Below are 23718 nucleotides of genomic sequence, written 5' to 3'. Positions count from 1 at the left end.
GAGACAGGGTTTCTCTGTATAGCCCTGGCTGTCCTGGAACTCACTTTGTAGACCAGGCTGGCCTTGAACTCAGAAATCCGCCTGCCTCTGCCTCCTGTGTGCTGGGATTAAAGGCGTGCGCCACCACGCCCGGCTTCAACTTCTTTTTTAACCCCTGTAAAATGTTGCTATTTTCTATTGAAAGGCTGAAAGCTGGCTCTCACCTGACAGATCGGTTTCTTATATTGACTGAAAAAATTCTGCAGTTTAACACTTTTAGCTGCAACTAGTGCTCGAATCTCTGTGTATGCCGCTCCAGAGACGGATGCAGACTTAGACAACAAGCAATGCAGTAAATGCAAGAGTGCAAAAGGTATCAAATCTCCTTTTGCTGCCCTGAAAATAAAAACATGAGTCAGTGTCTCAGAAACTAATGCAGACACACAGATATATGGAAATCATATTTTCCCATAATATACATCTTATATCACAATTTATTCTTCTCTCTCTCTCTCTCTCTCTCTCTTCTTCAGTGCACAGTAGGCATGTATTCTGCCACTGGATTCCATTTCCAGCCCTCACATCTGTAATATCAGGCAAATAAGACAGTGACAAAAATAAGCAAGTTTCAATTCAAATACTGTTAAACATACCTTCCAATATCGCCTGTTGTAAGAATCAAAGTATCCTTTAGCTCATTATTCCTTGATATTTGGGCATGTGTATATGCTTCCTTCATTCTTAAGACAAAAAGCTAGGAAAGCAAAGCTCATGGTCAGAACAGTTCTAGACCTAGGTTTATAAAAATCATATGTTTTAATTTAAGATTTCTAACCTCTTTTACGAATCCATCTTCAGAGTTCAAGGATTCCAATATATACTTGATATTTCCACTAAAAGCAATTCTAACATCCTTGTCTGGATCTTCCATCAAATTTAATAAAGTCCCAAGAACTGCTTTTACCTCCGTTTCATCTTCTTGAAAATCAAGATGCTTACAAAGATGATGTAGATTGTCTATGAAAGCTAAAGCGAGATAGTATTTTCTAATTTGACACATCATATAACCAAGTTGTACTTAAAAACACTGTCAGCAAATAAAACACAGCAAACACTCCTTGTTGTCTTATATATCAATATTTAGATATACATGGTACATATAATTTAAGGAAATTAAAATAGAACTTATTCATTTATTTGTTCAGCTCTGTGGTTGTTTGTTTGTTTATTTCGAGACAGGTCTCACTGTAGAAACCTGGCTGGCTGGCCTGGAATTCTGTTTGTAGACCAGTTGGCCTTGAACATGAAGATCCACCTGCCTCTGCCTCCTGAATGCTGGAATGAAAAGGGCATATGCCAGGACAGATGGCAAACTTACCAGTTTAAATTACTTCATAGTTGAAAAAGCGAGGAAGAGCCTTGAACACAGGGCACAGGGGGAAAATTCCTGAACAGAACACCAATGGCTTATGTTCTAAGATCAGCAATAGACAAATGGGACCTCATAAAATTACAAGGCTTTCTTAAGGCAAAGGTTAGGACAAAAAGGCAACCAACAGATTGGGAAAGGATGTTTGCCAATCCTACATCCTAGAGGGCTAATATCCAATATATATAAATAATTCAAGACGTGAGACTATCGCTTCTTGGTCTTTTGGCTAAGATCAAGTGAAGAAGTTAGACTCCAGAAAATCAAATAACCCTATTAAAAAATGGGGTACAGAGCTAAACAAAGAATTTTCAACTGAGGAATATCGAATGGCCAAGAAGCACCTAAAGAAATGTTCAACATCCTTAGTCATCAGGGAAATGCAAATCAAAACAACTCTGAGANTCCACCTCACAACAGTCAGAATGGCTAAGATCAAAAACTCAGGTGACAGCAGATGCTAGCAAGATGTGGAGAAAGAGGAACACTCCTCCATTGCTGGTGGGACTGCAAGCTGGTATAACAACTCTGGAAATCAGTTTGATGGTTCCTCAGAAAATTGGACTTAGTACTACCTGAGGACCTAGCCATACCACTCCTGGGCATATACCCAGAAGATGCTCCAACATGTAATAAGGACACATGCTCCACTATGCTCATAGCAGCCCTATTTATAATAGCCAGGAGCTGGAAAGAACGCAGATGTCCTTCAACAGAGGAATGGATACAGAAAATGTGGTACATTTACACAATGGAGTACTACTCAGCTACTAAAAATGATATATTCATGAAATTCTTAGGCAAGTGGATAGAACTAGAAAATATCATCCTGAATGAGGTAATCCAATCACAAAAGAACACACATGGTATGTACTCACTGATAAGTGGATATTAGCCCAAAAGTTCCAAATAACCAAGATACAATTCACAGACCACAAGATGCTCAAGAAGAAGGAAGACTAAAGTGTGGGTGCTTCAATCCTTCTTAAAAGGAGAACAAAATACTCACAGGAGCAAATATGGAGATAAAGCGTAAAGCAGAGACTGAAGAAAAGGCCATCCTGAAACTGTTCCACCTGGGGATTCATCCCATATACAGTTGCTAAAACCAGAGACTATTGCAGATGTCAAGAAGTGCATGCTGAAAGGAGCCTGATATGGCTGTCTCCTGAGAGGCCTTGCCAGAGCCTTACAACTACAGAGACAGATGCTCTCAACCAACCATTGGACTGAGCACAGGGTCCCCAACAGAGGAATTAGAGAAAGGACCAAAGGAGTTGAAAGGGACTGCAAACAATATCAACCAACCAGACCCCCCCCCCCCCCCCAGAGCTCCCAGGGACTAAGCCACAAACCAAGAGTACACATGGATTGAGCTGCATATGTAGCAGTTGTCAGGCATCAATGGGAAGAGAGGTCCTTGGTCCTATGAAGGCTCGATAGATGTCCCAATGTAGGGGAAACTGAGGGCGGGGAGGTGGGAGTGGATGGGTGGGTGGAGGAACACCCTCATAGAAGCAGGGGGAGGGAGGATGGGATGGGCATTTCTGGGGTTAGGGGGCAGACAGGGAAAGAGGATAACATTTGAAATATAAATAAAGAAAATATCCAATAAAAATTACTTTATACTTAGTAAAAGTTATAAGTGATTCAATTTAAAATAAATTCTAGGATCTAAGTTATCAAAATACCATTTTTAGATTTTGTAGATTATTACCTACTAGACTCAAAATTAACTTTAATTCAAAAAACTCTCAACTGAGAGTGATCTTAGTCTTACTGTTGATTTTATAGAACTTGGTTCATAGAACCACTTATCAACTATCTGAAAGCTTGTCAATAAACTACGTTATTATGTAAATATATGGGTCTTCCTGGTGTATGTGTAATCTCCACCCTCCAACACACTCATACTCCAGTATCACTAGAAAGTGTTTTTAATTCCCAAGTAATTACTCACCAAGTTTTACTGGACTAGGAGTATTTTTGGTCAGCAAGAAAAGGAATGGCTTGCAAATGGAAGCTTTTACTTGAGAAGATGAACATTCATGCTGAGAAGTGGCTTTCAGGTTCTTACAGAACAAGTCCATATGTTCAAAGAAAGGCTCTACTGAGGAACTCATCAAATAAAACATGCCGTGAAGAGTACAGACAAGTTGACCAAGGACAGAAGCAAATTCTTTCTTGACCATGTCAGAATCATCTTTGACTCTCTCTCTGGAGAAAAACAAAAAAAAAGAAAAAGTACTAAATCTTCCCAGTAAATATTTTGGATTAGTCTTTCTAGATTTGAGACAAAGGAGAAAAATTTAGAATAGAAAAATTTAATTTTCAAGCTACAAGCAATATTTGCTGTATGTATTCTGCAATAATAACGTGGACACTCAGACTAATGATTTATACAATTCAATATATTCAAATCAAAGTCAATACATACACAAGCATCTTGGGAATTTGGTTACAAGAATTCTGCTGATGCAATAAGATAAAAAATCCTTTAACACAACTAGCCCGGATTACTTCATGGGAACTCTTCAGGGCCCAATTATAAACTGCTGTTCTCCATTCAAGGAAGATTCTTCTTGGAAACAGTGTCAAAAGAAACACACATTGTGACTGTGCCTGTGGAGCTAAACAGAATTAACTTTATGAAACAAGATTTCTTTAAAAATATTTGTTTATTATTTTGAGGTATAGGGCAAGTATACTGCTAATATACCAAACTCCTTTTTGCAGTCTTTTAAGTATTCTCCTTTTAACTATTGAAAAAAATGTGTGATAAAGTACTATAAATTCTATACAGAGATCAATTAAACACAACAAAATAAGCTATATACATCAGACAATTTTGTGACTACTTACAGTAACTATCCCAGACCCTCTGGCTTAATGGCAGAAGGTTAGTAGCAAATGTGGTCATCTTTAAAGAGGTATCATCAGAATAGGAATAAATCCATGGAAGTGATAGCATTCCACATAACTCTTCCAGAACATGATCCTCAAATGAACTTTTTACTACAGAGATAGACAAAAGGACATAAATTAACCTATTCCTTCATTATATTCATCATTTTACTTTGCCAATAAGAATATAGATATCCAAAACATGTGAAATTAAAACAATATTCAATTAACAAGGATTCATAAAACAAAGGGCAAGAAACAATCTTCTGTTTTAACTGGGAGTGGTCTGTGACAAGCCTTGCACACGTTTAACATGTATTCTACCACTGAGCTATACTTCCAGGCCCATGCTGAAGTCTGTGAGGCCAATGAAATCAGATGTGCCTTAAAACCATATGCATCTATATACCATCTATATGGATCACAGTGTTCTTCAGATTCTCAAACCAAAACATTTAAATGTTTCAAATGAATGTCTATTGACTAAATCAAAATGTTACACAAGTAAATGTGAAACTCAGAAACTACCAGTAAGCTTAATTAACAGAAAATTTGAAAATATTCTTAATATTAACAATACTTCTGCATTTAAACTTGAAGCAGAAACAGAAAGCCTTCATCTACAGTGACTAACGTCTATCACTTATTTGTACTCACCTTGTATATACATCAGAGCATCATAAATTCTCACCATGCTATCAATGACTAATTCCAGTTCAAGTTTCTGAACAGATTCTAACAAACTCCTGCAGCTTTTAAGCACTTTTGTATAAAAATCCAAAGACATCCAAGTTATTACTACTGGAGGTTTCTTCTTATATTTGTGTTGATGATCCTTGACATTATGGCTACAATGAGTACATTTGTTTAAAAAAAAAAAAAAGACATTAGATTTAAGAATTCTGTTATAGTCTAACATAATATTTTAATAAAGCCAAGGGAAAATTAAGTACAGAACTAAGCTACTATAACCTTAAGCCAATTTAAAGTCAATATGCAAAACAACCTATGCTTAAGTGTATTGCCTTTATGTTGATCTAAGTCACTGCTTTTTTCTATTTTAGTGTGTGGTATGTGTGTATATTTGGGGGCAGGAGGGGATGGAGGGAGGGCAGAAACACTGATCTAGAGGCAATCCTCCTGTCTCAGCCTCTTTTTTTTTTTTTTTTTTTTTTTTATTTTTCAAGACCGCGTTTCTCTGTATAGTCCTGGCTGTCCTGGAACCTACTTTGTAGACCAGGCTGGCCTCGAACTCAGAAATCCGCCTGCCTCTGCCTCCCAAGTTCTGGGATTAAAGGCGTGTGCCACCACGCCCGTCTCCTGTCTCAGCCTCTTAAAAATCACTCTTGTGATGTGGGGAACTGATCTAGGATCCTTGAATGTTTAATTACCATGCTTAAATAATGATAGAAGGCATGCCTGTATAATTATTAACTGATGTGGCAAACACTCTTCATAAAAGTTCAAGCATCTAATAATCTATTCTTTGTTAATCTATTCTAACAAGAAAAGAGAGCATCTCACAATAATGGCATGTCAAAGGCATGATAATTTTCATATTTAATTTCATTTTCAGACTTTTTACTTCCAGCCCAGAAATCTTTGTTCATTAAGTAGTAAACTGCCTAGTGAAATAGAATGGATTGTTTTAAAGTAGAATTTATATAATATGTGTTTATAGCAACATTAATTGAAAGGGGACTAGTTATCTTACTGGAGAAAACTTAATCATTGAGATTTTTATTTGTGAGTTTATCTTTCATTCTAAATTTAGTGGCAACTAAATTAATAAAATTTCCTAAAATCTCTTCTTTTATAATCTGTATTGGTTAGTCTATATGAATTGGTCAGGAAGTACAGAATCATCACAATCTGTCCTAAATTATGGTAGAAAAGTAAGTCTTCACTTGTTTCTTTTGGTAGAAAATTTATATTAAAGGTACTGAACAGAAAATCTACCTCTTCTGAATTCTAAATTCCTGCTCTATTTTAAGAACTAGAGTCAAAAGAACCATGGGTTTATGAATTACACATAAGTATGTTCTGCTATCTTCATATCATTTGTCCTTGGGAAAAGTTATTTAGGCTTAAGAGAAAAAAAAGAATCTACCTTTTCTGTACTTGAACATTTCATTGGTAAATGAGGTTTAACAGAATTTACCTCAAGGATTGACAAAGGTTAAGTAAGACAGAAACAACATTTTGCACAGTTCCTACCCTTTAGCAGGTAAATAAAAGAAAATGTCTTACTTCACTACAAAGTTTGCTTCCTAAGGTCACAGAAATCAACTGAGTAACAGTAAATACAAATCCGTTACAGGAGACAGGCCAATGCGATGACTCGGTGGTAAAATACTTGTCTTGAAAGCTCGGTCACTTGACTTTCATCTCTGGAACCCGTGTAAAAGCAGGAGAGAGCCGACCCCAGAAAGTTGTCCTGAGCTCCACATGCATTCCATGGTATGCATGCACTAAAAGTATCTTTTATTCTTCTGAGGCTGACTACCTCCGTCTGCTAACCTAGACCTAGTCCTGGAAGCCTGTAGCCTCCATACAATCTTATCAAGGCCTAGAATGTTTTCAGCCTCTTAGACTTACTGCTGAATAAGCTCATTTTTTTTTTTTTTCTTCTTTCTCAATTCTGGCTGGCTGATTCAACTGAGCTGTCCTGATTCAAACTCCTCTCCAAGCTCACTGATTCAATCTGGCTTCTCTCAGTTTCTTACTCAATTGCTCTGTTTGGCCTCATACTAACTTTGGCAATCTATTCTAATCTTCTGGCTCCTTTTTACTCCCTGGCTTGTTCTGTCATCACCTGCTCTGTCTACCTTGTTCTCTCTGCAATCTGCCTCCTCACCCTCTCCCTCCCTTGCTCTCTGTACTGCTTTCTTAAGCAGCTTCCCCCTCTCTTGTGGTGAGAGTTGGACATATCCTATTCTGTCTAGTCTTTCTCAGATTTGTCACTTTGCTGCCACTCAATTAGACATCACTTTTAAACATGGGTGCGTCCTTCTACAAACTTTACCTTCACTGTTTGGGATTAAAGGTATATATTAAGGGCATGACTGTATTACAACCAGAGGGATTAAAGGTTTGTGCTATGGGCTAGGCCATACCACAACTAGAAACAGAATTTTCTCAGTGAATAACACAATCTTGGATTCACAATGTGATCAAATATCCTGTAACATACACCTACAAACATCATACACACATAATAAAAAAATTTTAAAACTTTGAATTTTTTTTACCTATCCATGTCTTGATGAGAACAGTGAACAGTGCAGAGAGCGGTCAGCTGTAATACAATAGTGATTCCTTCTAATGCCTCAGCAACAGAAGTCTTGAGAGTACCACATTCAAGGGAAATCTGAAGGGATTCAGCTTTCTGTTTCAGAACATTCCATAATATGCTCTTTTTGTCCATATCCACATGATTAATTCTATAAATAAGTATAATTACAGTAGAAGGTATTAAAGAAGGTATTAATATATAAATGTGTTTCAAGCAAAATATAGAATGGGGGTACAGCTCAGGAATAGTGTTTACTTAATATACATAGGCCCCAGGCTTAAAGTCCAGCACAAAATTTTAAGTAAATGCTGATATTTAAAACAAAAAAAAAGTCAGAAAGACAGCTCAGCAAATAAAGGCACTTGTGAAGCCTGAGAATCCGAGTTTGATCACTGTGGACCCATATGATGAAAAGAGAGAGTCCACTGCCACTCATCTCTACACATTTATTGTGATGCATACACACATGTAGACAATAGAGACATATAGACAGACACACACACCAGTAATTATAGAAGTAAAATGAAACAAAAATTGCAATGTATTATCAACTTTTTATCTACATTGGGGTAGATTTAAAACAATGTTCAGTTTGGCTGAACTATGGCAATTCTTTGGCTACATACAAAAAATAGGAAATTAATTAAGATTTGAACTTGTAATAGACACACAGGTTGACACTTTCCAAATATTAAAAACCCAAATTAAACAGGCATGCAAAAACATTCAAAGCAACTACATTTACATCTATAGTGTCATACTAGAGTACAATATAATGACTAGCAAAAGATGTTCCTTGTGTTCTTAAATCAGAATAGTTAATGAAACTTTATTTTTTAAGATAAAATTTTATGAACTGTCTACAATAAAATCAGATGAGGTCATACTCTTCAGACTGTCTGGATGGCCTTTTGTAAGAGCTGAGAGAGGAGCTGAGTCTTCGCCTCTTTGGTGACACCTCATCATTATTACCACGGAGAGTCTCCTGTTGAACTTGGCATTGAATTCTCTCAATAATTTCCATACTTTCCATTTTCAAGGCTGCATAAAATGGTCCCAACAAATACTGAGAAGACAAAAATAATTTCAAATACCACCTCTTAGGAGCTGTTTACATTATTTATAAACCGAAAATGCATAAGGTGTTACATGAGTCTTTTAAGACAAACCAAATACCCACATCAATATTATTTTACATTCTATTAAGGATGGTTCTACAGCTCTAAAAAGGTTTACAACAAATACGTACTATGAACCCTCCCCTTTTTCTCAAAATGTTATGCAGAAATCTTTATAAGGGAATCATTAACTATTTCATACTACAAATCCAACAAGATTTATAGACTAAAATAAGCTAAAATGTTTAATGTTTAAAATACTGAATCAAGTTGCCACACATCTGAGTGTTTTATTGCCTGTCTTTCCCCACAGTCCAAACAGGAAAAATGCTATAAACTAATGTCACTAATTACACATTCTAAAGTGAAATTCACAGATAAAAGTGATTAAGATTTTTCCACTTAACTAGACTCCTTTCAATTAATGCTGCTATAAACACATATTTTATAAATTCTACTTTAAAATAATCTATTCTACTTCACTAGGATAGTTCACTATTTAATGAACAAATTTTTCTGGACTGGAAGTACAAAGTCTGAAAATGTTAACTATGAAAATTATCATGCCCTTGACATGCCATAATTGTGAGATGTTCTGTCTTGTTAATATATCCTATACATATGCACACACTTAAATGAACAAAACAATGTGTAATCTTAATAATTACTTACCCCAACATGTGTCTGAACTCCAAGAACGTCTACAAGAGCTCTACAAATATTTGTCACATAAACCTTCCTGACCTGTAAAGCCGATTCATACCCAGCTGGCACAAATGTAAGGAAATACTGCAGTAAATGACACAAAGCAGCCTTCAGCAAATCAGACTTGAGCCGCATAAGCACGCGATCTTCAAACATGACACAGAGTTTTTCCAGCAGCACATTTAAGTAGACAGGTTCAATATTTCTATAAGCCTCTGCTTCAAAGGGGAAGAGTGTTTTTACCAGCTTTGACAATGGCTCTTCATACAATTTCAATTGGTCAGCATCCATTCCTACAAGGTGTTGTAGCAACTCCAAAAATAAGCTGAAAAAAGTACTGGCTGGCTGTGCTGGTAATCCTCCAAGCTCAAAGAGTTCAGTTAAAAGGCTAATTGCTAAAGATCTGATTTTGGGACTACCGTGCTCTAGCAGAGCACAGCCGATTTGCCACAGTAACAATTCTTGTCGTCTAAAAAACACGGTTGGAACAATATGAATAAGAACCATTAATAGAGTGACTTCAATAAGTTCTACATTTTGCATGTTCATGAACTGCAAAGGAGCTGGCTGTAAACATCCCATATGTTCATCCAATCGGCTTAAAAACCGACTAACAACCACTGGCCATTCCATAACCTCACCCACTGCATTTCTTTTGTGGAGGTAAATTAAGTCTTCAAAAAGATAAAGTAATTCTCTTGTGAGTACCCCAAAAATAGCAGGATTCTTGCTTTTAAAAAGAAATAGTAACGAGCAGATAACTTCACATATTTTCTTGTGTAGCATGTGGCAGGATGGAGTTGCTGCAATCCGTAAAAGTCTTGTAATGATCCAATGACTGAATTCTTTGAAACAAACAGAAAATATATTAAATAAATAAGTGTGAATTTGCTAAATGTTTGGTGATTGATTTTTAAAGTAAAAACTTTACTAAGAGAACAGTCTATCTACATCTCCAACATGATAGAAAGGCTGTACTTCAGAATATCAACTTTGGAGTTAAAAACAGTTTTAGCTTACTATCTACTAGTTATGTCAACTTCACATCTCTGAAGCTATATAATATCTATATTTCTGGCTATTGTAATGGTCAAGTAATATAACATATGTAAGATAATCAGTATAGTTTTCAAAATATAACAAATATTCAACAAACAGTAGTTTATTTATTACCCCTTCAAAAAAAATCATAGTTTTCTTTTTTGAGACAATATCTCATATAGCCCAGACTGGTCTTGAAATTGCTATGTGGTCAAGGATGACTTTAAACTCTTAACAATCCTTCTTTTCTCACTTCTCAAGTGCTAGGGATTATTAGCCACAACAGCCAGCTTCCTTCAATGAAAATTACTGAATGTAGAGTGGGAGGTATGGTTTAGTGTTAAGATTACTTAACTACTCCATGTAAGGTGCTAAATGAAATCCCCTATCCATATACACATGTCATTCATTCATTCATTCATTCATTCATTCAAGGCAGAGTCTCTGAACATAGCTCTGGCTATCCTGGAACTCATTATGTAGACTGGGCTTGCTTTGAACTCAGTGTTCTGCCTGACTCTGCCTCCCAAGTACTGGGATTAAAGGTGTGTGCCACCATGCCCAGCTCAGTTTGTTTTAAATGTTACTAGCTTTAAAGTTATTTCATAACCCACTATGAGTTGTCCATACTTTAGAAAATATAACAAAGACTGAAAATGTGATTATAGTATAATTTAAGAACTTATGACAGAAGAAATACAAAACAACAATAAGAACATATAATAAGCAGCAAAAACAAAACAAAACAAAAAAACTAGTCCTAGGTGGCCAGGATGAGTCAGAAAACTTTTTTAAAAAGAATTATTTATTTTATGTATATGAGTACATTATAGCTATCTTCAAACACACCAGAAGAGAGCATTGAATCCCATTACAAATGGTTGTGAGCCACCATGTGGTTGCTAGGAATTGAACTCAGGACCTCTGGAAGAGCAGTCAGTGCTCTTAACGGCTGAGCCATCTCTCCATCCCCCTGAAAATACTTTTGGAAGGCTGAATTATCAAAGCAGATACTATTAACAAATTTTAAAATATTTCATTATATAGGAAAAATTTGTTCTGCATCCCTTTATGAGAGAATCAGAAAGCGAGGAGCAGGCAGATTAATGGGGTAGTAACAATACAGTAAAAGTCTAGAAAAAAGCTTTAACATACAGAAAGCAAATTTTTCTTAAAAGGCAATGTAGCTAAGTTTTGTTTTGGTTTTTAAAGAAAGTTGTTCCTCTGTGTAGCCATGGCAGACTTGGAACTTGCTCTATAGACCACGATGGCCTCCAACTCGAAGATCCTCCTGCCTCTACTACTGAGCACTGGGATTAAATGCATGCGCTACTACACCTAGTATAAGTATTTTTGAATAGAATGTCTGAAAAAAAAACCTTTGTAGTAATTTGAGATGATGTTCTATCAAAAAAAAAAAAAATTAGCTGAAGCTGGGCATGCTGGCATATATCTTTAATCCCAGCACTTAGGAGGTGGGCAAACCTCTGAGTTCCAGGCTAGCCTAGTCTACAAATGCATTCTATGCCATCCAGAGGTACACAAGAGACCCTGCCTTAAAAATAAAACAAAACTGCTACCACTTTTCCCCAAAAGCAAATATGACTTCTGTGAGCATGTAATTATGTAAGTGTGATATTCAGAAAAGCAGCAAAGGGGATCTAATAAAACTGGTTAAGGATTAACATAAAATAACAGCACTTACCAATACAACTGTCTTTGGCCTCATTTTGGCCCTGGCTTCCATTCACATTTACAAACATAAGGGGAGAAGACTTCATGATGTGCTGGATAAAATCAAGTAACATCACAGAGGTCGGCTGAGCGTCAGTTTTCTTTACAAGTTCTAGAGCAACTAAGAGATAAAAGATTCTTTTTAAAAACTCATGACAAACTATAGAACTTTTGTTAAGAAACTAGATTTTGATAATCAAAACTTTGTCCAGTGGAGTACTCATGTTATACTGATACATGGAGAAGTCCTATTATCTAGTATGTATATGTGTATGTGTATGGTATATGTCTATGTACGTGTGTGTGTGTGTGTGTGTGTGTGTGTGTGTGTGTCATGAATGGGGCAGTCAGAGGTCAATGTTGGGTGTCTGCTTCAATCATTCTCTACCTTATTTTTTGAGACAAGAGATCTCACTGAACCTACACTTCACCAATTTAGCTAGACTGGCTGGACCAGGAAGCAATCACAGGTGTGCATTGCTGCAGCTGCTTTTTAAGATTATGGTGGGAATTTAAAGGCAGCAAGTTTAATGTCTGAGTCATCTTCCCAGCCTACCACCTAATTTTTCAATGTCTAATAACCATAATCATTCATCTATAATATAGCTCATTCTTCAAACATTTGTACTATAGGCCTGTAAGATGACAGGTACCATGCTAAAATCTTAAGATAAAACAAAACAAAAACAATAATCTGGTGAAGGAGTCAAAAAATTAAAAAATAGTAGTTCGATTTGGTAATTCAGGATAAAATGAAACAATTCTGGAAAGATATCATAAAGGAATTCCTAGGTAAGGAACTGGCTGAGGGAAAAGGCAAGTGGTCAAAACAGAGGTAGAACCAGCGGAAACCATGTCTTACGAGTGTTCATAGTCCTTTGCTCTCATTTTACCAACCTATGACTTTGTGGACTGAAAATAACAAAGTTGAAATGGTTATAATAAATCACAAAATGTGTTGATACCAAATTTTACTTTTTTTTTTTTTTGCATTTTCTGCATGTTTTTACCACTGGTACAAGTTGTTGATAAGGCCCATATGATTGGACTCAGTCAAATGTTTTATAGCTAACACATTAAAGAATTCTAGGAAGCCCATAGAAAATCATGGAATAATAGAAACACACCCTTGATTTTAAAGTCTAAATTACATTATGTTTTAAGTAATAAGCAATATTGAGTAATACCTTGCTCAAAATTACTATCTATAACAAAAACTAACTCTGACTAAAACTGCCTAGAGGAAAAACAGGTAGTACAATGTTACATGGAAAACCATTGAAGTTCATGGAAGAACTAGTTCCCTTACCAACATTTACATCTGTAAGTATTCTGTCAATGAACTGGCAGAGGATTTGTCTTGGTTTCTGTACAACAGTGTTATATTCTTCTGGAGTAGCACTGAAATACAAAGTAAAGCTTGTTAAAAGAGGCTCGATGGGAGCCAGCAAGATGGCTTAGCAGGTAAAGGCACATGCTGCCAAGCCTGACCTTAGTTCCATCCCCAGGACTGATATAGTGGGAGGAGAGAACCGAGCTATCCTCTGGCCTCCACATGAACTGTGATGTGGATGGCCCTCCCTCCCAATAAATAAATTAATGTAAAAAATGTTTTATTAGAGGCGTGGTGGCACATACCTATAATTGGAAGCTGAGGCAGAAGGCCAGTAATTCTAGGCCAGCATAAGCTATTTAGAGAGATTCTGTCTCTACAAACTAATCCAGCAAAGAGCATTTAATCTTTAAAAGGACCTACTTTTCAATTTGTACGAAAGTTCTCTAAACTTGAACCTACCAAATATGATTGGTTTAAATGTTACCATAGATAGTATTATATTCGTTAAAAGTGAAAATCTAAAGATATTACTAATTTGAAGCAGGGAAAGTCTTAAATGCCAGTGCAGACATCTAACCTGCAGATTTTAGAAATGTGCAGCTCAAAATGGTAGCCATTAGCCACTTGCGACTATTTAATATTTGAAGGTTATTCCAAATTAAGATGTATATAAGATACATATTGGATTACTCATACTTGGACAAAAGAATTAATGTTGCATTAAGCATCTTATACGAGTTACATATGAACGTGATAATATTTGGATATAATGAGTTAACACAAACCCTATAAAACAAGATAAGATACTAAACCTAATTTGAATCTGAGGATGCTCTAGAAGTTAAATCACCGAAGATCACACAGCTCAGATTAGTGGAAGCCTGGGATATAAATGCAATTGTGATTAATAAGATCAGAGAGACACCTAGGCTAGCTAGAAGAGCCATAAGGAGATACAGAAAAACTGAGGTTCATTCTAAATGCCACGAAGGTTGAAATTTCACAAAAGGAACAGTGAACAGGATCAGATCAATTTTAGAAGACATCTTTGGTTTTATTTTGACAAAATACAAATTATATGAAGTTTACCATTTCATGATTTTAAAGTGTATATACTTCTATAGAATTAAGTTCAGCACAACATTACTACCACTCATGTAAAGAACCTTCCCAAACAGCAATTTACCATTTCTCCTCTTTCATTCCACTATTTTATCTCCATGAGCTTGACTATTTTAAGGTTTCTTATATTTATGGTATATTTACCCATTTGTGACTTTTTTAATTCAGTGGTTCTCAACCTTCCTAAAATGTGAACTTTAATGCAGTTCCTCAATTCTTGGCAACTCAACTATAAAATTATTCTCATTACTACTTCATAATTATAATTTTGCTACTGTTATGAATCATAATGTATATATTTTTGGAAAGAGGGGTTTACCACAGGGGCCTTGGCCTACAGGTTGAAACCCACTGGCTTAGTTGTAGATGTTAGAATGTATTTCCTCATCATACAGAATAATACCGTGTTTATGCCACGTTTGGGAGGGTTATGTCTACTCATCTGTTGAACATTTGCTTCCACCACTGAGCTATTGTGAACATCAATGCTATGATGAGCAAAAGTATAAACATATATGTTCAAATCCTTGTTATAAATTCTTTTGGGTATATATTATAAAGAATTGTCAGGTTATGGGGTAACTCTATTTACCCTCCTCCTTTAGTAGCACCTTCGTTCCACTTCACAACAGTTAAGTTACACTATTTTACTTCTACACTAACAATGTACCACAGGGTCCAATTTCCCCATATCCTTACCATTTCTTTTACATATCAATAATTATTGTAATCGTTTGAAATGGAATCTCCTTGTTTTGTTTTTGAGGTTGAGACAAGCTCTCATTATAGAGCCCCCCCCCCTTTTTTTTTTTTTTTTTTGGTTTTTCGAGACACGGTTTCTCTGTATAGCTCTGGCTGTCCTGGTACTCACTTGGTAGACCAGGCTGGCCTTGAACTCAGAAATCCACCTGCCTCTGCCTCCCAAGTGCTGGGATTAAAGGCCTGCGCCACCAGGCCCGGCTAATATAGAGCCCCTTTTAATACCTTGATAGCTCAAGCTGTCCTCAAACTCAGTGAGCCTCTTGTCTTGGCCTCCCAAGTCATTACATCAACTTCCTTGTGGTTTGGATTCCTGTCTCCCTTACTATTAATTATATCAAACATCTTTTCCTTTACTTATTAGCCATTTTATATTCTCTCTGGAGAAAAATCTTCTCAATTTCCTTATTCATTTTTTTCATTAAACTTTTTTTATTGTTGAGTTATGTAAGGTTTTAATATATTAATAGCTGTTAAACTCGTAAATTTTTAATCATTTTTAAAAAGTCTGCATGTGCGTGTGAGGTACATATGCATGCATGTATGTTCATATGAATATAGATTCTTGTGCCATGGTACATGAGTTAAAGACAGAGAACAACCTCAGGTGTTGGTCACTGTCTTCCAGAATTTCAGTGATGATGACAAAATTTGTATTATCATTTTCCAAAATCACCACTTTAACTCATAGACTTTTAGAAAGACAGAAATTACTAAATTCAAATTTTTAATGATTTTTTTTTTTTGCCCCCACAAAATCTATTTGCCACATTCATGGAAAGTAAAACAAAAAACAAAAAACGTTCAGACAGTACAAAAGTGGTCTTTTCATTTATCCTCTAATTTAGGTTTTCGGGTTTTGGTATGGCCAGCAGGAGGAAATGAACATCGCTGCGGTGTAAAACCAAAAGGAAACAGAGAGCTCACAGACTCAAGGTCAGCACTAACTCTGCGTGCAAACTTTCCAGCGGAGAGAACCGACTTTAATTGAGACCTCAACTCGATGGCGGCGGTGTCAACAGGGAAGCCCACGAGCGCAGAAGGGGCGTGGCAAGCGCTAACTTCGGACTGGAACCCGATTCTCCTTAGACTCTCGAGGTTGACAGAAACAAGGGGTTTGCTCCTCCCTCCCCACCCCCTTTCCTCTCTTGTCTCTGTTTTTCCTGAGGCAAGGTCTCACTGCTTAGTCCTGGCTGGCCTAGGGGCTCCCCCGCCTCTGCCACCCAAAATCTGGGATTGAAGGCGGCGAGCCCCAAAGACGGATTTGCAGAGGGGAACCAACGCGTGTTTTAGCTTGGGGGACGCTGTGCACGTTGGGACTCCGTGGACCCGTGGCCAGTCCCGGGGACTTCCGACTAGAGTAGCGGGCTGGCCGAAGCTCGGCCTCTCTCGGAGGAGAAACCGCCGCGCTTCCCTCAGAAGCGGGGCCGTGATTCTCCAAACAAAACCTCAGCCCATGGATCCCGCCATCAACGACCAAGGACCCGGACCCGGGGACGGCTTTCGGGAAGCAAACGAGTGCGGTAAGGTGGCCCAGAAGAGACCCTTCTCGAGGTCAAGCGGGAAGCAGCTCGCGTGGGCGAGCCCCCCGCGGCCGCCCCGGGCACGTGGGTCGCCCCCGCGCTCCCGCCAACTGCCACTGTGAGGGAGGGAGCGGCGCCCACAGGCCGCGGCGCGGGCCGAGGACACCCGGCGTCGCGAGGCTGGCGACGACGCGCGGCCCTACCTGGCCAACTCCCGCAGGGCGGGGATCATGGACGCCAGCTCCAGCCCGTGGTCGCCCATGGTGACACCGAGCGGCTCTCAAAACAGCCGCCGCCGGCGCCGGGCTTCTCCACAGCCGCCTCCGGAGGAGAGGGCGGAGCGTCGACGGGGGCCCGCCAGGTCCAAAACTCCTCCCAGAGGCCGCTCTTGGTTGCTGTCGGGACTCTGGGGGAAATCCCAGAGGCGACAGGCGCAGAGCCGACAGCGGACGTGCCCGCCCACTTTCCCTCCCAGGCGAGTGCGTGACCCACTCCGCGGGTGTTTTTTTTGCTCAAACCTGGTTGCTCAACGAAGCCGTACGGCAGGACCTGGGTCGGAGAGGGACCTGACGACCCAACAAAGTTAGATATTTCGCTATGTCAGAATGACATATTTAACTAGGTAAGGCCATGCAGTAAACATTCGCTGTTTAGGACACAAGGGTAATTACTGATACAACCTCCAGAAATAAAATTAAAAAGTGGTGGAATGGCAGCCAGATGCGCTCCTGACTGCAGGATAGGAACCTGCTGTACTTTGAACACCCCATCCCTTTGCCCCTTTTCCTTCAGGTATACTTGCAGAAATGACACGAGTCTTATACATCATAAACTCACTTCCCTCCCCTTCGTCTTTTCAATTTTTCTTTATAGCATGTAGAACCTAATGATATTAAGTGTGTGCTTTGAGAGCAAGGGCTTGTTTATTTTACCCGTAGTTGGTAACCCAAGAACTAAAATGGTCCCTGGCGTGTAGTTTATGTTTAGTAAATATTTTTGAATTGAATTGTTGAGTGTTAGAAGAAAAGGGATTAGGAGTTATAAACTCTGGCGGGGGGGGGGGGACCTATCATTGCACTTGCTAGAAGCTATATGACCTCAGGAAAGTACTTAATCTTTTTGTATTTTCATTTATTCATCTCCTAAGAGTACAGTAAAGGTTAAAAGGTGCCAGAGTCAGACAAGAGAATGTCCTGTATTTATTTCTCTTGCTCCATTCCCGCCTCTCTCCTCTTTTTACCTTCTCCCTCCCTTTGTGTTTAAGTCAGAATATCTCCCTATGGATCCATGACTGGTCCTGATGCAGGCTCCCATTCCTTGGCCTCTGAAATGCTGGAATTACAGATGTGTGCCCAATTGAGTGGCATGTATATGTCTTTTAAAGTTTAAGTTATAAGTCATTGTACTGGCTACTTTTATGTCAACTTAACACAAGCTGGAGTCTGTTGGGAAGAAGGAGCCTCAACAGAGAAAATGCCCCAAGCAGACTGACGGGGGGGGGGGTACCTTTTCATGATTTGGTGATTGCTGTGGGAGGCTCCAGCTCACTGTGGGTGATGCTGCTCTGAAAGCTCCTTTTAAAGGTGATGAAAAGCAAGCTGGTAAGTAGCACTCCTCCCTGGCCTCTGCATCTGCCTTGTGGTCCCTCATGGCTTCCTTCAGTGATGCGTTGTGACGAGGAACTATAAGCTGAAGCAAACCCTTTCCTCCAGTTTAAGCTGCCTTAGGTTACGTGGTGAGGCACAGTCAGAAACAATAGCAAGAGCTAGTCAAAGCTACACTCGAACTTGGAGGGGGGGGGTGCAAATCAGAATGAAAGGAAGCTGGCAGCCATTTATATGGACAGCTTTAACGATATACCAATAAATGAGAGACAGATGCCAAGGCTGGTGTCAATCCTCCTTCCAAGGACTCCTGTCTTTCTCTGCCGAACTCTGCAGAATTTTTCGTAAGGCTGTTTCTATTTTCATCTCCCATTCAGTCCTAACCCAGTATTTATTATACTCTGCCCCTCTGTCCCTCCCCCTCCCGGCCCTAATTCTCCCCAGAATCACCAACAGTTTCTCTTTTTCTCCTGTTGCTGCTGTTGTTGTTGCCTATTGAGATTGGGTCCCCCATAGCCCAGGCTGGCCTTGAGCTCACTATGTAGCTGAGGATAACCTGATCTTCATTCCGCTTTCTGGGTACTGAAATATAAATGGAGCTCAGATTCATGGTGTGGTGGTTTGAAGGAGAATGGCCCCCAGAGGCTCATATATTTGAACGCTTGGCGTCCCCAGTTGGTGGAACTGTTTAGGAAGGATTGTTGGAGGAGGAGCGTCACTGGGGGTGGGAGGCAAGTGGACTTTTAGGTTTCAAATCCAAATGCCATTCCCAACTAGTTCTCTTTCTCTCTCCCTCTTCCTCTCCTTCCCTTCCCTCCCCCTTCTCCCTGTCTCCCCATTCTCTATTCTCTCTCCCCTCTGTCCTGTGCTTGTGCATCAAGATGTAAGCACTCGGCTAATTCACCAGCGCCATGCCTGCCTGCCTGCTGCCATGGTCTCTGCCATAATGGTCATGGATTCTAACCCTCTGAAACTGTAAGCAAGCCCCCAATAAACTGTTAATCTCTAAGTTGCCTTGGTCACAGTGTCTCTTTTTCCAGCAACAGAACAACAACTAAGACTCATGCCTTCGCTCATGCTAGACAGACACCTCGACAGACCTTCCCGATGATCCTGGAAGCAGCCCCCCGGGCTGGGCCACACCCCTGAAATCTTTCTCTCCTTTCAGAGCTGCTGTAAGGAGCCTGGCTGTGGTCAGGAGTCTCACAAGCCTGCATGCCTCTGTCCTCACAGCACTCAGAAAAAGCAATGGCCTCGTCTTACCACCTCACTGCTGCCCAGGGGCCAAGACAGCTTGACTAATGTCACATATTAACCAGCCCATTCCCCTAGCCAGTGTCTCCTTGACTCCTGTCATCCACGTCCCCCAGCACAGGTCATCTATTAACTAAGCCTGCTTCCTCAGTATGCAAGGATCACACCTTCCCTTAGAAACCTTTAAGAATGGGCACTGGCTTGGCTTTGTATGCTGGGGGCTAAAGCCGCTTCCCTCAGACCCCAGCTGTACTGTCTGTGGAATTAATAACTGTCTTAATAAAGCTCTCACTTGAGTGCCTGTCTCCTTGGTCCACCTCCCCTCCTCTCGTGGCTTTCAGGTGGCTAAGTCTAACGGAGACTGGCTACCCTGTTTTTTCTTCTTCCACGATTTGCCAGTCTAGATCGCTGCCTCCCTGGAATGCATTCTCTGGCTTATTAGCCTGTGTTTTAGCAGTGTGTCCTTTGCCATCTTCCTTCACTTCTCCTTCGGATCCTCCCTGGGGTTTCTCCCCTCTTTTTTCTTTCTCTCCCTCCCTAACCCCACGGCACCAGGGGTCTTCATTGCTCCTTTTTATCCTTGGGTAACCTTATTCCTTCTGAAGACCTCAGGTAACGCCCATCAGTCGAGCACTCCAGAGCTCACTACCCATTCCCTGCGAGCTCTCTGGGCTCTGTTTCGGCTGTCTCCTTACCGGATTTTTCGACCTTGAATGTTCTCAGGCACTTTATTTTTGTTTCGCTTTGTTTTGTTTTAATAACAAGAAAACAGAACAAACATACAGGGAAGGCGAGCTAGGCGGGGTCTCACATGCTTAGATTAACCTTGAACGCTTGCTCCCCCTCACTCCCCCTCCCAAAGACTGCAGAGCTGCACTAACACAAATATAACAAAAGTAGGTAAAAAAAATCTACTACCCACCCAAGGGTTTTTTCATTTGGTCAAGTCTGTGTCCCGACTGTTCCCAGTTGGGCATCTGACCAGGAACCTTGTGCAAGTATTCTACTGAACTACACACCCCAGCCTTCACCAGTCTCTTGTTAATTTATGACCACCCTTCCTATGCCCCCTTAAATGAAATCCCAGATGTACCATCAGTGTATCTGTGATTGCTTTGGTTTGTATTTCTAGAATTCTATTTCCTAAATATCAAACCCACAGATTTCCTGTCAGATCACATCACCACATTCTGTTCTCAGTTGATCATCACACCTTGACTAACTTATTTCTCTAGCGTTCTAGGGTGTGTTAGTGCAGGTCTGTAATCCCAGTCTTTGGGAGATGGAGGCTGGAAGAGCCGGAGCTCAAGGCTAGTCTGGGTACGTGGGGCCCTGTCTAGCTTGGTTTCCCATAGGCTTACTTTTTATTTAACCCATCCTCTATACTGGGGGCACTCTGCCTTTTTTTTTTTTTTTTTAGGTTAATAGTATTGTTGAAAAAATTTAAACATATGTTTTAAGTTTTGCTTGTTTTGTTTGAGACAGGGTCTTGGTGCGTACCATTGGCTAACCTGAAACTCAATCCAAGCTGGCCTTGAACTTGCAATGATTCTACTACCATACCCCTGTCTCCTGAATGTGGGGATTACAGTGTGTACCACTATGTCCGGGAAGTATATGTCTTTATGTACAGGTTTTTCTTTATGTCTTTATGTAGTACTACATTCTACTATACAAATTATAAATTGTAAAATATAAATCTTAAGTGAGATAATGTAAGCCACTTTAGAAATTACCTTCTGTACTTAAATGTCTACTGCCTTAGTATACAAGCTCATTCAGTAATTTGTGTATTTTCCTTTCTGTGGTGTTGAGGGCAGAACCTAGGGCCTCATGCATGCCTGTCTATCATTTGGGAAGATGCCGTTTGGGGAGGTGGGTGAAGCTCTAAAGCAGAAAGTTTGGTATATCCAGTGTCCCTGCTATTTGCTAAGCTTTGTGTCCTAGGGGTGTGGACAAAGGGATACTAACCAACCAGAAAATTTTCATTAGTCACGTGTATAGAATTTTCCCTGTTAGTGAGAGTTACTATCAAAACGGCCGCTAGGTGGCAGTACGACCCCATTGAGACTTTTGTGACTACATTGCTAACATTACTATTTTTCTTGTTTTACTGTATTATGTCAGGGTTTCATTGTATAATGCACAGTGGAAAGGGCATACATTTTAGTAAATCCTAAATGAGACAAGAGTGTAAACAGTTTCAAAAGTTTCTGTACTTGGTATATGAGTTAGTTCTGTTATTGGTGTATTTTTACTTGTTGTGGTGCTGGCTATAGACTATGAGGCCTCCTGCATACTTAATAAGCTCTCTGATACCAAGCTATCGCCAGTCCTCCATAGCTGATGTAATGCCAGGATGATTTGGAGCGGTTCTACTCCATAGAATACAGCCTTTGCAAAAGTCAACCCTGATTAATCCATTCCTTTCTTCAGTAGGATGGTTATGGATTGATTATTGTACATGGGTTAAAGTTACAAGGGAGAATATGTCTGTTGTTATCTGCTGGGTAGAGTCTCAAGTGATGAACACTCTCACTATAAACCATCATTCTGAAACTTTATAAAGGAAAACAACAATTCCCTAGAGCCAGACTGCACAAGTGTTGTTTAGTGTTGTACACCCGTCTTGTTTAGGAGAGACATGTAAATACAACGCAGACCGAATCTACTCAGCAGAGGCATTTGTCTTTCCATTTCCACAACAGTTGTGTGCATACACACACACACACACACACACACACACACATATATATATACACACATATATACATACATACACATATATATACATATACACATACATGCATACACACATACATACATATATAGACATACATGCACACATACATTCATACATACATAACACATACATACACACATACACATACATACATACATATACACACATACATATATATACACATACATACACATGTACATACATACACACATACATACATACACACATATAAAAACTAAGGCTTCACTGAATTTGGAAGTGATTTATAAAGGACAAAGACTACCCACACATGTGGGAGCTTTCTGAATAGGTAACAAATTGCTGTCATTGAAATTGAAAAGGTTTCAGATATGACCCTGAGGGTGTATAAAATATAACAATAATGATTAGAATAATTATTTTTTACTGTTTTCAAAATACTTTCCTGTTCCAGGTAGTCTTTCGAGCTGATAAAGCGGGAGAAGCTCTGAAGTGTGAGTACGCACCACAGTAGCCTTTAAGGAGAGCCCCTTAAAGTGGACTTCTGGGAACATGCCCAGAGGTTCAGAGGAAAGAGAAGTCAGAAAGGAAGTTCAGATTTTACATAATTTTTTCAATTACAGGAAAACGTGGAAAATAATTACTTTTGGCTTTCCAGAAAGACAGTATAAGAGAGTGGGGAGGCAGGTCATGCACCTGTGTTCTTGCATTACCAAGCGGCCCAGAATCTCGAGATGCTGTCACTTTGATGCTTGCATAATTTCATCTGTAAGTGGTGACGGGTGTCTGGGGAGTGTGACTCTGCCATGCTGCTGCACGTCTGTTTGTCTGTTTTCTCACATGGCTTGCCATCTGTCTCAGCTAGACTCTTATCCCTGCTGCTGCTCAGCGTGCTCACTTCCCTCTAGGACAGTTGTTCAGTCCCAGTTCTACTGAACACTTCAAACACTAGACTGCCCATTTAGCTTTAAATTCCCGTCACACCTTCACATTCCTAAAAGCTGACTTTTTTGTGTTTGTTTTTGTTTTGTTTTGTTTTGTTTTTCGAGACAGGGTTTCTCTGTGTAGCCCTGGCTGTCCTAGAACTCACTCTGTAGACCAGGCTGGCCTCGAACTCAGAAATCCACCTGTCTCTGCCTCCCAAGTGCCGGGATTAAAGGCGTGCGCCACCACGCCCAGCTAAAGGCTGACTT

The 23718-nt window shown here is 39.5% G+C and overlaps 1 protein-coding gene across 1 annotated transcript in view; it reads right to left on the bottom strand.

Moving 5' to 3' along the window:
• Window positions 1–17333, bottom strand: part of Atr (ATR serine/threonine kinase) — a 95095-nt gene extending 77762 nt beyond the window's left edge. The window contains exons 1-13 of the mRNA XM_021207218.2: window positions 17149–17333; window positions 13515–13606; window positions 12177–12326; window positions 9398–10275; window positions 8495–8673; window positions 7564–7755; window positions 4970–5160; window positions 4271–4423; window positions 3846–4038; window positions 3369–3625; window positions 815–1005; window positions 633–733; window positions 204–375 (exon numbers count right to left, since the gene is read on the bottom strand). Coding sequence (XP_021062877.1) covers window positions 204–375; window positions 633–733; window positions 815–1005; window positions 3369–3625; window positions 3846–4038; window positions 4271–4423; window positions 4970–5160; window positions 7564–7755; window positions 8495–8673; window positions 9398–10275; window positions 12177–12326; window positions 13515–13606; window positions 17149–17207 — 2808 coding nt within the window. The 5' untranslated portion in view covers window positions 17208–17333. The remainder of the gene's footprint in view (window positions 1–203; window positions 376–632; window positions 734–814; window positions 1006–3368; window positions 3626–3845; window positions 4039–4270; window positions 4424–4969; window positions 5161–7563; window positions 7756–8494; window positions 8674–9397; window positions 10276–12176; window positions 12327–13514; window positions 13607–17148) is intronic.
• Window positions 17334–23718: the final 6385 nt, after the last annotated feature.

The sequence above is a fragment of the Mus pahari genome, chromosome 10 (assembly GCF_900095145.1).
Source record: "Mus pahari chromosome 10, PAHARI_EIJ_v1.1, whole genome shotgun sequence".
Classification (NCBI taxonomy): Eukaryota; Metazoa; Chordata; class Mammalia; order Rodentia; family Muridae; genus Mus; species Mus pahari.
This window is presented reverse-complemented; position numbering and strand designations above follow the sequence as displayed.